Source organism: Podarcis liolepis (genome assembly GCF_965112155.1).
Source record: "Podarcis liolepis genome assembly, chromosome: 3".
Lineage (NCBI taxonomy): Eukaryota > Metazoa > Chordata > Lepidosauria > Squamata > Lacertidae > Podarcis > Podarcis liolepis.
The window spans coordinates 27693712-27709322 of NC_139557.1; the positions used below are offsets into that span (position 1 = coordinate 27693712).

A 15611-nucleotide genomic window follows, 5' to 3' on the forward strand; every position below is an offset into this window, starting at 1 on the left:
AATTTACGGCAAGGTGGCCACCAATTGCCCATAGAAGACCCTTGGAATGAACCTGTGTTATGACCCATGAGACAACATTGCTCCAGAGGCATTCTGAGGTAGAAATGGTAGCTGCTTCAACCAAGAGAAAGTGTTCTGCCACCGCCACAAGCAGAGGCTGAATGAAGGTGCCAGATTCAGGGCAAATAAAATAAGGTGTTTCTTCATGCAGTGCACTGTTGATCTTTGGACTTCAGTGCCACATGGTGCCATGGTGTCCATTGGCCATATAAGGGAATTTGGCTATACAAGGGAATTCATAGAGGAGGTCTATTGATGACGGCTAGCCATAATGGCTAGATACATAGAACCTCCAGATTCAGAAGCTGTGTACAGTGCCACTTCCAGGTTTTGGGGGGTCCTTGGATGGCTCACCTTCCATGGATCCCTCTCCCTCAGTCTACCTTCTCACTGTTGCAAGACCAGGTGGCTCCTCCTACAGTAGGGAGCCTTGGGAGATGCCCATCCATATAAACACTTGATGCTAGCCCCAGCAGCATGGCTGAATACTAGTTGATGGGGTAGGCACCCAATGGGAATTGACTGTTGCCTTCATGTTGTGCTTGTGGCTGGTTGAAAAGCTGAGCAGTTGTGTTAGCTTTAATGTAAAGCTAAATTCAAAATAGCTGAAGATGACCCAGGCAGCCAGGAACTTCATGTGAAAAATTGTTGCCAGAAACTCCATCTTTCACTGAAGGGTGACTTATCACTCTCTGTTCCAGGGTGGTATGAGGAGAGCCAAAGAAATCTCTAGCCCTTGGGTGTATCACCTCTCTGGTCACACAGCTTTGTTGAATTGCAATTTGTATCTCCTGGTAGCATAAAATGGGGCCAAGCTGCATGTTACATACAGTTGCCTATAACTCTGTCCTGCTTTTCTGTCTGCACGAAAATACATGGGAACTGCTCACCGTGTAACCGTGGAAAAGATATCACTCTCTCTTAGCCAAACCTATCAGAGCCCTTGTTATTCTTGTGTAAATGGTGGTACCCTGTTGAGCCCCCGTCTCCAGTTTTGACAGCCAGTCATTTCTGCATGGACTGACTCTCTGGAGAAATAAAGACACTGAAAACTTCATGTTTGACTAGGTGAATTCATTTAATTTTAAGTCTGGATATTTATTTTAGCTTTACTGAGCAAAAACATTTCCCTTGACAGAAGGCGTTAGTTTCAAGGAATGACTATTGAGCATTTTCATGAGTCCTGTGTTGCTAATCGTTTAAATTCTTGTAGCAAAGGGATCTCAACTGTCCGCTTGTTATTTGGGATGTAACGTTCTGTCCCCTTTGAAATGGATTTAATTGCCTGACATGTGTATGGATATATTTCTTTCAGGCTACTTTCATTATTTCAGTGTTAATTATCTTCAGCTTGGATAAAAGTTGAGTCCAGTCTAAGCCCAAATAGAGGTTGGATATAAATATTGATTCATATATTAAGTCAGAGACTATGCCCTGCTGTTATACAAACCAAGATCTGTAATACAAATGAAGATATCTGGAACACTGTCCCATCAGATGTCAAGAAAATAAACTACCTGACTTTTAGAAGACATCTGAAGGGAAGTTTTGAATGTTTGATGTCATATTGTGTTTTGATTTGTTGGAAGCCACCCAGAGTAGTTAGGAGAATGCAGTCAAATGGGCAACATATAAATAAATTATTATTATTATTATTATTATTATTATTATTATTATTATTATTATTTTATTTTGCCTATTTCTGCTAATGTATCTGAGAATCAAAGGTGATTTAAGCTGAATGCTCCAAGGTCATCTAGTGAGCTTCATAACTGAGTGGAAATTTGAACCCTGGCCTCCAAGTTTCTAGTGTGACACTCTTACCACGCTGACTTTTTATGTCAGAGAGGCATAACTTGATCTCCCGAGCCTTCTATCTTTAAGTAAATGCAAACATGGGGGAACTCTGATTTTGAGCACAGACGCGACACACGGTCCTGTTTTCTCTGTGTTATTTCCCCTCTATCCCAATCAACTGTTAGTGGTCCCACTAAGGAAAACCATGTGTTGTACTCAAGGTAGTTCTAAAGCTACAGTTCCAAAAGCGCAAAGGTTTTCCTTCCGAGATAAAACCTTCTCCCCCGCCCCTCCCCTCACTTGCCCTCTAAATCTTTTCTGAGGTTTCCCCCATCCATCTGCAGCAGATTTGGGAATTGCGAGGAGTGGGTCCTATTGTGCCATCTTATGCTAGAACTGCAGTTCAGCTGAATATGGCACCGTGTACGTAACTCTGTGAAGCAAACAGTTCCTTCAGGTGAAGAGGCCATTTGGACCGGGGAAAATGGCAGTGTGGGGACGTTTAACACATTTTGCACATTCCTTGGCTCCTATGCTGTTAATTTAAATGGTCTAAGATTTGAGCAAGGCCAGCCCTACCATAAGGTAGGGAGCAAGGTGGCTGCCTAGACAGTTGATTGTGGGCATCATAAAAGGCTTAGTTCTTTAACTTATTAGTGTTGTGTTTTTTACTGCTAGGGAGGGGGAAAGTCACTTGTGAGATTTTCTTCTGCAAGTTCCAAATAACTTGACCGGCCCTAACCTTTGTGGGGGATGGCTCCATTTCCTGCTCCACCTCAGTCAGCAAAATGACTTGGGCTTTCCCTGGATGGGGGAGGTGCTTGAGGTGGGCTGTAGCAGCTATTAGTAGCAGCCCCCTTTGTACCATTAAAGGCATTGTTTCCCAACTAAAGATGGTTCAGTAATTGATGTGCAGGGTAAGAATATCAGAGTTGCATACCAAAGGCATTTTATGTTTGTGGCTGTCCTGTAAATCAAGTTCTGTAACTGAGTTCTGCAACCCAAGATTGAGATTTAATTTTTTAGTACAGCTTATTATTAAGGATTCTGCCCCCACCCCCTGTACAATGTATTCCATGGAACTGGGGGGGAGGGTCCCTATTGCTTCATCCAACCACATCTCCATGTTTTGTCTGAGTCTGTATATTCACATATTTTGTAGTTCACACTTCCACATTCCGTCTTGTGCAAAGCCACCATAAAAGTTTGCCACCGTAGAAATACTAAGTCATTAATAAATGTTGTTGATGTATTAGAGAATGTCACGAAAATCATTTCATCTGTGTGATGAAAGACAAACTGATAAAATGAAAGGAAGGAGCTGGTTACTCTGCAATTTAGGAGGAAGCGTTTATTTATTATTAAAGTAAATAAAAAAAAAGGTTCAGGATGGAAACTGTTAGAACAGTTGCACTTCTGTCACTGCTGATGTCATGTGAGATGCATTGTGCTTGTTTCCCAACTGAGATGGAAGAGCAGGAGTTCCTCTTAAATCATCATGGGTGAAATTCTGAAGCAGGGCAATCTGTGAGATGATGTAGACACAATGCAACACTACACTGATGTATTTGTGACATTGGGCCAGTGCAGGGTGCCTGGAGCAAGCAGATATCCAAGATCTACCAGGACAGAGGAACAAATATTAAAATTCTATAGCTGGTATAAATTAAGTAGAGGCTTGTATCCTGAGAGGTGTGTATGTTGTATTATGGATGGATTAATAAGCACGTTTATTAATCTGAAGCACAATAAGTATTTCATATTGTGCAGTTGCTATCACCTTTCTGCTTAGTACTACTTAGTGCAATTCACTGAATGAATAATACATTTCATGATGTGTCACTTTTTTCTTGCTGAGTGTCAGGCTCTCTCATGTGGCAAAGTGAAGAACAATGCAATGGCAATGACTTTTATGTAAAATGTGAAAATGTCTGCTTTGCTGCACTCCGAGATCTTTGAATATGCCACATTTCATCAATCGTCTTCCCAGCCATTAATTGCAAGACTTTTCATCATTATAAGGCTGGTGAATGAACAAGGCGATGTATGGTCCCTCTTTGAATATCGGAACTTTTAGGATTGGGCAAACTACAAAATGAAATAAATTGATGATCTGTTGTTACTGTACATTCTGACTTGTGCCAATTTACAGGACATATTGTCTGTTTCTTCAGTGGCTAATGCCAGAGTATTTCTCATGAAAACACCTTATTCGCTTAATTCTTTCTTAGTTGGCAAGCTTAGCAATACTTTTGCAATTATTTGCAAAACTTCAGGCACCAGTGGGAATAGTGCAGCTTCTTAAATTGCTATCAGCTATGAAGCAAACACATGATTAGCACACTCATTATCTGTGAGGGGGGGTGCTGGTTTTGGAGCTGGAACCACTAATTGAAAGAAAGTTTTGACTGAAGGAGCATGGGGATATTTGACCCTTGCTTTCAATGAGCTTTCAAAAATGGACATATAACATCTTGCAGGAATTGAAACAAACTCTACCAATGAAATGCCAATATTGGTGTTTGCTTCTGTGTATCTGATTGTATACTTTTGTACTAAATAGTGTCTAGTACCATGCCTCATCAGAACAAGTTATTTCAGATTTGATCTGTGCAAGTTTTGTTTATTTACAAGGCAGTTAATATGATTTGTCTTTGCAGAGGTTACATGTAGTTTCATGTTCTTAAATGCAGTAAATAAGGAAACAATAATTTGTTGCAGAGCTCATGGTGTGCCCATGAAGAACTTTGTATTCATAGTTCCTTATATCAAGATAGACATGCACATTTTCTTTTATTTATCTCTGAAATTGGGGGGAAAAAACTGACAAGGTACAGTGTTTTGCAACCACATTATCCTCTTACTTTATTGTGCTTTTGAAGTAAATAAGACTTCTGAGAGGTCTGCTACATGTAAATTAGCATTATTTATCACTTAAACATTATGTTGTCATGTGCAAGGCTTATGCTTTTAACAGAAATAAAAGCAATGTTACGACTGCACAAATAATAGGGGAGAAAATGAGCTCAGACAGCTCACAAATGTTCAATTTTTACATACATTATTGTTTTTTGTGGTTTTTTCATGCACTCTGAATTTCCCAAACAATGATATTACTCTGCCTTATTAGTTTTGAGAAAGGGCACATCCACAGATAAATATTCATGTTTCCTACACAGTGTGATCTAGTAGACTGTGCTTACTGATTCTCATTTATTCTATACAGGCGCCATCATCACCTTCTTCACCCATAGCTAATGAACCAAAATATGAGAAGCGCTGGCTGGACACCTTATCAGTTCCTTTGTCGATGGCCCGAATCTCGAGGTACAAAGCTGGAACAAATAAATTAAGGTTTGTAATCTGAAAAAGAGTTAGGTTACACGATTTGCATCCTGCTCCTCGCAGCCAAGGGACTGGCTGCTTGAAAATGCATGGAAGAGGTCTGTGGGCTGTATTCAACTAACATTTACTCCTATTGGAATCAATGGACCTAAGTTAGTCACGGCCATTAATTTCAGTGGGTCTACTCTTGAGTAAAAGTCGGTTGACTACAACCCTATGGGACATTTTTCTCTCAACAGTCATAATATGTAACGAAAAAAATATTCCAACAATTGATTCCAAGCTCACCAAGAAAAAGAAGCCGGGCTGATGGCTTGTAAGCATGGGGGAAATCCAGCTGGAGTTGATTTGTTTCTTTGTTTACATTTATGATCCTGCCACTTACTCTCTAAGCTCAGGGCAGGTAACAATTATGACCAGACTAAAACCGGCAAACTGTAAATGAGAGCTTGAAGTCCCACCTCTACCCAATTTAATCATCACTCTTCCACAACCCAAACCTTAAATGTCCATTTGTTTCTCTGCAACGGCATCATATCCCGGAATCCCTTTGGAATCTGCGATGAACCAGAAGGTGGGCAAGCTTTCATAATAATAATATAATAATAATTTATTATTTGTACCCCGCCCATCTGGCTGGGTTTCCCCAGCCACTCTGGGCGGCTTCGAACAGAGATTAAACATACATTAAAACATCAATCATTAAAAACTTCCCTAAACAGGGCTGCCTTCACATGTCTTCTAAACGTCAGGTAGTTGTTTATCTCTTTGACATCTGATGGGAGGGCGTTCCACAGGGACGTTCATCACGTCCCTTTATTTGTGATATGGGAACACCCAACTCAGACTGCGTTACCTTTGCATCAGAGGAAGAATTCCTCATAAAGTACTATCTGGAGTTTCTGGCACTATCTCCAAAATCTTTTAAAATCTCCCTTCAGTGATTGACTTTGTTTGTTTACATTTGTTGGCTCACAATGTAAAGAAGTCCCTCTGGCTTAAACTCTTTCGTAGCCCCCCTCCAACACACACAAACACATTCATTTTCCCTGTATTCCCCTCCTACTTAATAACGAACCCTTTCAACATTCCTATGAGGAAAAGTTGCAGCATTGGGGGCTTTTTAGTGGAGAGAAAAGGTAGATAAGAGCAGCAGAAGTGTATAAAATTATGCACGGCATAATAGGTGATAGCTCCCATGTGTTATGAATTATTTTGAGGGAAAAGAAGGGGAGGGGAAGCATTGTTTAGAAAGTGCAAGGAATATTTATGGAGGTTAATGAAAATGCAATCCTAACCCCTGGCCAGCAGCAGCGTTGCTTATTGGAACAGAGAAGCCAACATGGAATTCACAGTCCTGACATTTGCATTCTCCAGAAGCTTGTGGGCAGGGGGGGGGGAATGCCCCTTCACTGCACTGAGAGGTTGTGTTTGCCATCTTTAAACACTGAAAGCACACACAAAACAGCCACAAATAAAGCTTTTCTCGCTGTCTCTCTACATTAGGCAGTGAGCAAGCAACGTAAAATGACCCTACTAGTCTTTGTCATTTTTCTCATTCTGATGCCTGAGATAGTGATCTATTTTTTGGCATTCTCGCTATCTCATTCTAAATAATCTTTTATTTTCTTCAAATATTCCTGACGGGTTCCAGATTTCTGCACACAATACAGATTGCTTGTCGTAAGGTTATAGCCTTATCTGATCCCCGGTGCTCCTCCATCTCTGTTGTTCACCTTAATCTTTTCTATAAACTTACATCTTGTCAGTATCTTTGACACCATTGATTATAACACCCTACTGAACTTTCAGGACTTGTTTCTCACTGATAGGCATTATGCTGCTGAGAGGCACGTATTGTTTCTCGGACATTTGTTCAGCTAATGGGAAGATACCAGTGCATTTTTAAAGTGAACGAAACACATTATTAATTCCATGCTGTTCTTTACACATGCACCCCCCCACACACATATATTTACACCATCTATATAAACTTTGGGTGATATCCATTGGGTGCTTGTCCCTTGATTTAAATGAGCTGATCTGGTATAGGAAGGGAATACTTTGCAGTTTTTGCTTTTCTTTTGCAATGTAACTGAGCTGCATCCATTATGGTGAGATACCAGAAAGACACAAAAAAACCTTAAAGAACTTAGGACCCTCTGCAGAATCCTATGGCCAAATCCCATGTATGGCAAGGAAAAAGCACAGCTTTGGGGTCTAGTAAAAGCATAAAGAGAAGTCCATGCCACCCCCCCCCCCCTTATGGTATCTGCCTGAGGAAGATCTCTGCAAGAAAGAAGCCAGGATAGCAGCCCCCACTGCAACAGGAGGAGCATTGCTAATGAGTGATATGCCAACTCGATGCACCCTCAATCCACCTAGTCAGAGAAGCATTGAGAGTTTCTGCCCCAGTGGTGCCTTCTGGGGGAAAAACACAGGAGACTTTCTATAAGCCAATGTCCTGCAGGGAAGATCCTGTTCAAGAAAGTCTCCTGCAGCTCTGCCTCCTCTCCTAACAACCCGTTCCTCCGTAAAAGTACCAGCTGAAATGAATTATGCAGCAGGAGAGCTTACCCTAACTAGACTGTCTGTACACAGCCTTTGCACATCACTGAAGGGCTGCTTCCATGATAACTGACCTTGCATGTGTGATTTACGAATTCTGCAGCCCCACAGCTCTCTCTCCTGCGACTTTATCACACGATAAACCAGAGAGGAAGTGAAGCATAGTAAAGTGAAACTATAAATAGCAGCAATTATGCTGAAGTAATGAATGTGTGACCAAGCAAAGGTATAATTTCCTTTGTCGTTATTCATGTTATTTTACTACAGGACAAAAAGGCATTTGAGTTAAGTGCAATTTTTGCGATGATCTACCTAGAAATCAGCATGAAATAAAACAATATCCATCATTATGTACTGTTACTAAGCACAGGAATTTGTACACTTATCCATGTGCAAGTGCAGTGTTACACTTTTAGTTAGCTGTATTCCTAATTGCCATGACTATTAAGCCTGGCTTAGCTTGTTGTCCAAAGGTGGGATCACAGTTAACCTTTCTCCTGCTTAACCATGGTCTATAGCCAGAGAACAAGCATTGGCTACAGACCATAGAATCATAGTTGGAAGGGACCCTAAGGATCATCTAGTCTAACTGCCTGCAATGCAGGAATATGAAGCTGTCCCACATAGGGATCGAACCTGCAACCTTGACATTATCAGCACCATGCTCTAACCAACTGAGCTATCCTGGTTAAGGAGAAGAGAGCTTAACCACAGTCCTAGGTTTGGGTGACACACTACGTCAAAACTTGGCTTAGCTGCCCCACAGTGTACTAAACTGAATGGGTAGGAACAAAGCAAATGTCAGCCTCTTTATGAGAACCAGTGTATTCACATGGTCCCAGTAAGCCACACTTTGGGCTTGGCCACTATGAACGCTTTTTTTTTTTAAGATATCAAAAGACAATATTTTTAGAAAGTGATTGGGTCCATATTGGCCGTACTATGCCTGACTGATCTAATATCAGTAGTAATAGTAGTAGTTACATCTGGATTTTACAGGATGTGTGTTTTAGCATTGATATACAATAGTAATCTAAATCCGCTGTATGATTGTTATTCTGATTCATGTTTGTTTGTTTTTGTTTTTCTTTTACCCTCTTTCAGGTAGAAAGTTTAATGTCTCACACAGTAGATGCAACTCCTTTTAAAACGAAAAACAGTTCAGGTGCTAAAATAATCTACACCAAACATAATACAGCAAGGACAACAAATTAAATGCAGAGAAAGTAGATGATTTAGGGGAAGTATGACTTTAGGGGTAATGGAACATATGGCAAGTATTTGGGCAAAATAAGAAATGATCGCTAAGGTCACTAAGCAGATTTGAGCACATTGTGTGCAATGGTACTTACTTCTTCCTTCCCCCTTTCAGCCCCCCTATCCATCCCTACAATCTGCTTCAGAAACTTGGGGCACCCTATAGAGCAGTGAAGGGACAGAAGAAGGGGCAGGAGGGAGGAAAAGAAAGGGAAGTTTCATCATACCCGTTATGAGGATTTCACTAGAGTACATCCTTGAACAATGAGGGCCATAGGCTTTGCATTAACCAAAGTGTAGAGGGAACTCAGTAAAGCTGCCTCCTTCTGATAAGGATGCAGAAGAAACAACTTTTCCGAGCCCACGCTTAGTAGAATATTTGTCCAGCAAAATATTGCAGACTGAAACTTAACAAGAAGTTTGTACAAAAATGCATAGTGTTGATCAGTGCAGGGGAATCTTTTTCAGTCTATGGGGCACATTAGCTTTTTGAGAACCTCCTTGTGGGGAAGACAAGGTGGTAATGGGGGTGGGTTGGGGCAATAGATGAAGCTCTTTCCTTTGTACTTGGCTACTTCACAGCTGTATAACAACCAGAAGTGTCCAAAAGTATACATATTTCCAACCCCTATTCATGTAATAAGCAAGAGGCATTATGGCAGTTCCTCTATGCATCCCAGCCAAGGAATAACACTAGAAGAGGGTAAAGAGAGCAGGAGGGATGGCTTGGAGACGGAGAATGGCCCAGCGACATCGCTAAGGGCTGGACTAGATTGCTCCATTTGGCTCCCAGGCCTGACAATACATTTTATAACACTTCTTCCAATGGTGGCTTATTTCTATCATGCAAGCAGAAAGTGCTCAGCCTAAAAACTCTGAACTTAACGTTAGCAACTTGCCTTTCTTTGTCCTTTTCTAACAATGCAGGTATGTTTCTACACGCCTTTTCCCTTTCCTTTCATGTTCTGTCAATTGATACAATAAAGTGCTAGCTTAACGAAAGCTAACTTCAAAGCGAGAACAATTGTTGCAAAGGATATTAGGGTAGATCACATACAAACAATTACCATTTTGAAAAGCAGGCTTTGAAACAAATTATACGAGGCATGTTTTGATCTTAACAATTTCATAGTACCAAGGTCTAATCTGCCAATTAATGTGCTGTTTTTCATGTTCTTTCTGTGGAATAAACTGAATTTTTTCATACTGACCTGCATCGCAAAGACCTTAGATGTCTGCTTCACTTCTCCAGTTATCGTGAAGCTGAAACCTGACATTTTAAGATATGTATCTGGGCAGTAAACAGTCCTCTTGCAAGATCATGCAACAGCTCTTCTTATTACAACATTTGTGATTTGTGATTTCTCTTTGGCTAAACTGTGGAAATTCTGGTACCTGGGCTAATGTAACATTAGCTCTGAGGCAAATCAATATTGCCTGGCCTGATTTTGTAAGAAATTTTGCCATAGCACAGCATTGGGTCTCTTGCTTCCTTACTTTGACCCTGAATTTCCTTGCGGCATTTTACTGTTTTAAGTTGCATATGGACCATTTAATCAAAGCACCCAAGCTTGCTTACATGTTTGCTCAAAGTAAACGAATGAGCACTTTCATTACATGAATAAAACAAGCCAGAGTTAGAGTTAATGTTAAATATTGACTACAACCATGGTCAAGAACTCAAGGCCTGATGATAAACTATTTGAGAATTCAGCAGTTCCCAGCATAATTTGTTGAGAAAGAAGTCAGATATGTTCAGTGGTACCTCGGGTTACATACGCTTTAGGTTACAGACTCCTCTAACCCAGAAATATTACCTCGGGTTAATAACTTTGCTTCAGGAACAGAAATCGTGCTCCGGCGGCAAGGAGGCAGCAGGAGGCCCCATTAGCTAAAGTGGTGCTTCAGGTTAAGAACAGTTTCAGGTTAAGAACAGACCTCCAGAACAAATGAAGTTCTTAACCCGAGGTACCACTGTATTCTCATCAATGAAATTTAAGATACCAAGGAATGTTCTGATGAGAAAATATATATTGAACCTCTTTGGACAACAAGATAATGCTGATACTGTTATATCTGAGGGCTTTTAAGTATATTAGTGTCAAAATTTTGTTGTTTATTGGAATTGCCCAGTTTCTGCTTTACATGGGATGGTAATACCCTTTGCAAAAGACATAATTTGTATTTGTTTAATTTATTTTGTGTCCTTTGGTCCAAGATATGGTTGTATCTTCAAGGAACATTATGACCGTTGTGATCATATTTCTTAAAAAACCCAAACACACCATAAGAACCAAGCTGGATCAAATCAAGAATCCTGTTTGGAATGCTTCTTTAAGCTTTACAAGCTAGGGCATGAGGGCAATAGCTATTTGCTATAAGTTCCTTCCAATACCTGGCATTAAATTGTGCACTGCTTCCGAAAAATGGGCTGCATTTAACTGCTGGTGGTAATAGCTTTTCCTAGAATTGTTTTCAAGTTCTCTGGCTGGATCTTTCACAAGTTTAGAGTATGGTAATGAGAATAGGAAATAATATGATTATAATTGGCAGATGGAAGAGTATCTCCTTTTCTCTTTTTGTTTTTCTTATTATTTAGTTTTTGATAGTTTTTTATTAATATTAAATTATATTATTATATGGCTGATAAGATACAAACAGAGAGAACATTGATAGAAGATATCTTTGTGGCAGATAGAACAGAGTTGTTGTTTTTCCTGAATGTGAGGCTGAGAAGGATTGGAGCTGTCTCAGGTGGGAGCTGGGAAGACATAGATCTCTTTGTGAATTGAAGATTAAGATAGAAGGCTGATAGAATATAAAATTTAGTGTTTGTTTGGGTGTGGGTTTTGTTTTTGCTTTGTTTTTGCTTTTCTTCTTTTGCTTTCCTTTCCTTGTTATTATTTTGCTCTCTTTAGATATTAGCTTTGTTTGATTTTTTGATTTGATTTTTTAAAGGCAAAATAATATAATTGCCTGGCGTGCTCTGGTCCATGGGGTCACGAAGAGTTGGACACAACTAAACAACAACAATATAATTAACACTCATATTTTCTCCTTTAGTCCACTTTGATCCTTTGGACATTCACTTTACTAACAGGGAAAATGATTCTCCCTTTGACAGTCAACATGATGCAGCTGTTTCAAGTTCTTGCTCAGCTCCTGCAATCTTTCTTAAATTAAGAAATACCTGAAGAAGTGTGCATGCACACAAAAGCTTATACCCAGAACAAACTTAGTTGGTCTCTAAGGTGCTCCTGGACAATTTTTTAATTTATTTCAACTGCATCAGACCAACACGGCTACCTACCTGTTTCTTCAACTCAGTAACTCTTACCCAGTGTTATCTTTCTAGAAAAAGAGGTGCTGGAACTCACCATGAACACCTCCCTTGTTCTCTTATAATGACAATGGCGCCAATCTGAAAGGTGCCACCAGCTGAGTTGTGGCTGGGGGGGGGGGAGTCCTGCTGCTACAGGATTCTTATCCAGGTTAAGTTACATTAAAATATTTTGCAACCCATTCCAATATTTTCGCGATATGACAGAAATTGAACTGATACAGATGTTTTCCTTGGTCATGGGTTTTAAAAACATATGGCTAAAAACAACGTAGGTGCCAATGAAGGGCCAATGCAATATACTGCCACCAACAGTGGTGTGCGGTGACATTTTTGTAGGGGAACAGTTAGGGCTAGAAGCATCAGCTTGCAAAAGCAATGGGGGGGCGTGAGCATCACGCCTCCCTCCCTAAACCGGGCAGAAACTTCCTGGGCTTTAAGGAGATGCCAGGGCTCTGACAGGAAGCTGGAGCGCTCTTGCTTCCTTCCAAAAGCCAGGCAGGTTTTGGGATGGTGTTGGGAGGGCTCTTGGACCCATCAGAGCATCACACCTCCCTCCCTAAGCCGGGCAGAAGCTTCCTGAGCTTTGGGAAGGTGGTGCCAGGGAAACATTTAGGGGACTAGTCTGGTCCCGTAGCCCAGTGACCACATGCCACACTGGCCACTAATGAAAAATAAAATGGGGGGGTTTACTAGTACACTACCCTACGGAGAGTGAAGAGTGCTAAAGCCTAGCTCTGAACTGAACTGTAACCACTGTGTATAAATATAGGTCACATTCAAATGGACTTGGGTTCTGTAAGCTTACAGTTCTGTTTTAGAAATGGTGCTAAGAACAAACCCTTGAAAGTCAGGCCTTGGATCAGATGATTGACCTGAATGTTAATTATTTAAAAGCTCACATAGAGCCATAACAAAAATACAGAAATCCTTATTTCATTTTAATTAATGGTATCGGTGAGTGAATTGTGAAGATGCCCAGTGTCCCTTTTGGAATTATCATTGTGAGTACTGATGTAGTCTAACTTTTTCATGGCATTTTCCTTAGCACAGTAGGAATATGGGGAAGGAGAAGAAGGAGAAGAAGTCTTGCATAGTAACTCACCCTAATGCAATTTATTTAATTCCTTGTTGGCATGCTGCATTTATCTTAATGATAGCTTTACAACCAGCTTGATAGGTCACTGATTTCAGTATGAAGATATAACACCTTTCTCTTGGTATTTCCTGACCCATAAAATGACTAGCCAGGCCCAGATCCAGTTCAGAATTACCAGGCTGCCCAGCCATTTTACTGTCAGTTCAGATAAATTCTGATTCCATGCCCCAAGGTACCCTGTGGTGTGAACTGTACTAATATGCTTCACTTAAACACAGTAGGCCTCCTGCTCTTTATAGTTAAATTATGAAAGAACAATTACCTGCTGAAGGCTTTCATTTATCCAAGCTATCTGCATGTCTGAATCCCATACAATAATGGCTAGTCAGTTTACATATGAATAGTGCCACACTTACTCATGAAGCATAGAAAAATTTGCACGGGCGTGTGCATACATGCAAAAGCTTCTCAAGATTGCAAGACACTAATTATATTATTTTCTCTTATTTTAAAAGCACAAGATTGTAGCCTTGGTCCACCATGCACAATAGCTCAAGATGCCCCAAGCTTATGATTCATGCATCAGCTTGGTCTTCACCTCTGTTCATATATCAGGCAGTTTGACGTGACCATATCAGATAGAACGTGAGCCATGGGTACGGGAGCTGGCTAGTGCTTGAGCTGGAGGCCATGCAGTTTCTCTGCTTCATCTCCTTTTTTAGCTATTTCTGGAAGTACATTTTCTTGCCAACACTGCTCTGAACAACTTGCCACTCAATCTTCATTTGCCACTCAGCCCACTTTGGCAAACCTTTCCACACACACGATCTGGTTACACAGATGTGTAATCCAAACAGTTTGATTCTTTCATATACTAGTCATAATCTGTCTAAGTAATCTACCTGTTATTATCTCAACGGCCCTTTGATTTGCAATGTAAGGATAAGCTGTTACTTTCAACCCCACATTACAGGTGAAACAACTGAGGCTGTAAGACAGCAGGTTGGCAAAGCCCAGGCCACCAAGGGGAGTGTGTAGTGGAGCTGAGATCTGAAGCTGCAAAGGCTGAGCACAAACATTATGCTCTCAACCACCACGCTAAATTATATCACATGATCCTCCAGCTCATCTGTTGTGGGGGAGGAAGGGGAAGGAGATTGTTAGCCGCTTTGAGACTCCTGAAGGGGAGTGAAAGGCGGGATATCAAATCCAAACTCTTCTTCTTCTTCTTCTTCATCTGCACATAGCACTGCAACTGATGTGATGCAGTTCTGAGTTATCTGTCTGTGTAAAATTAGTTTGAAAACTGAAATACTACAGAATAATAGTAATAATAATAATGCTCAAATCCTGTACCTATCTCTCCACCTTGCACTGTAGTTCTGCTGTTTTGATATCTTCATCCCTACCCCCCATCCCACCCCACTCACCATTTATAGTACATGAGGACTAATTTGCAGAGACACCATAAGAAGTAAGGACTAATGGCTGGTATAGCATCCTTGATGGTGTATATATATTTCTTCTTGCTGCAGATCTAATGCATTTGAAGTACTGGCACTCGATGGAGTTAGCACTGGGATACTTCAGTATTGTTCAACCCAGGAGAGTGTTGACTGGCTGAGAGCATTATCAACTAACATCAATGATTTGACACTACAAAATGTATGTTGCTTCCTAGATACTTTCCCCCCTATTTTTTTGTTGTTTGGGTTTTGGTTTTGGGTTTTTTTTCCTTAGCAATTCAGAATGATTTTTTTCCCACCTGCCAGAGATCAGTGTAATATATTGTTATGTGTTTAAAAAGACATTGATTTCAGGGAGGAAAGGGGGAGAGAAAAGGCACACCTTGTCAAATTTGATGATGCCTTGCAAACTCTCCAAACATTCATTGTGATCAGTCACATTTTATAAAAGGGAGAATTAGAAAATAACAGCCTTTTACATTCCAGGAGGGGTGGTGGTCACAGAGTATATCAGTAAGGACCTGCCTTAAGCTTTGCAGTGCCATTAGTCCTGGGAGCTGCTGCTTTCACTTCTCACATGAATATTTTTTAAATAACAAGGTGAAACGCTTGTAGATTTATGGATGTATACTTTTGTAACCGCTGTCCCTATACTCTCTCATGTACTTAGCTTGCTCAC

The 15611-nt window shown here is 40.5% G+C and overlaps 1 protein-coding gene across 3 annotated transcripts in view; it reads left to right on the forward strand.

The window, feature by feature from the left end:
* SNTG2 (syntrophin gamma 2) overlaps window positions 1-15611 on the forward strand; it is a 213471-nt gene that overhangs the window by 143848 nt on the left and 54012 nt on the right. For all 3 annotated transcript variants that reach the window (XM_083495623.1, XM_083495624.1, XM_083495625.1), the window contains exons 9-10: window positions 5084-5211; window positions 15002-15131. In XM_083495623.1, coding sequence (XP_083351749.1) covers window positions 5084-5211; window positions 15002-15131 — 258 coding nt within the window. The remainder of the gene's footprint in view (window positions 1-5083; window positions 5212-15001; window positions 15132-15611) is intronic.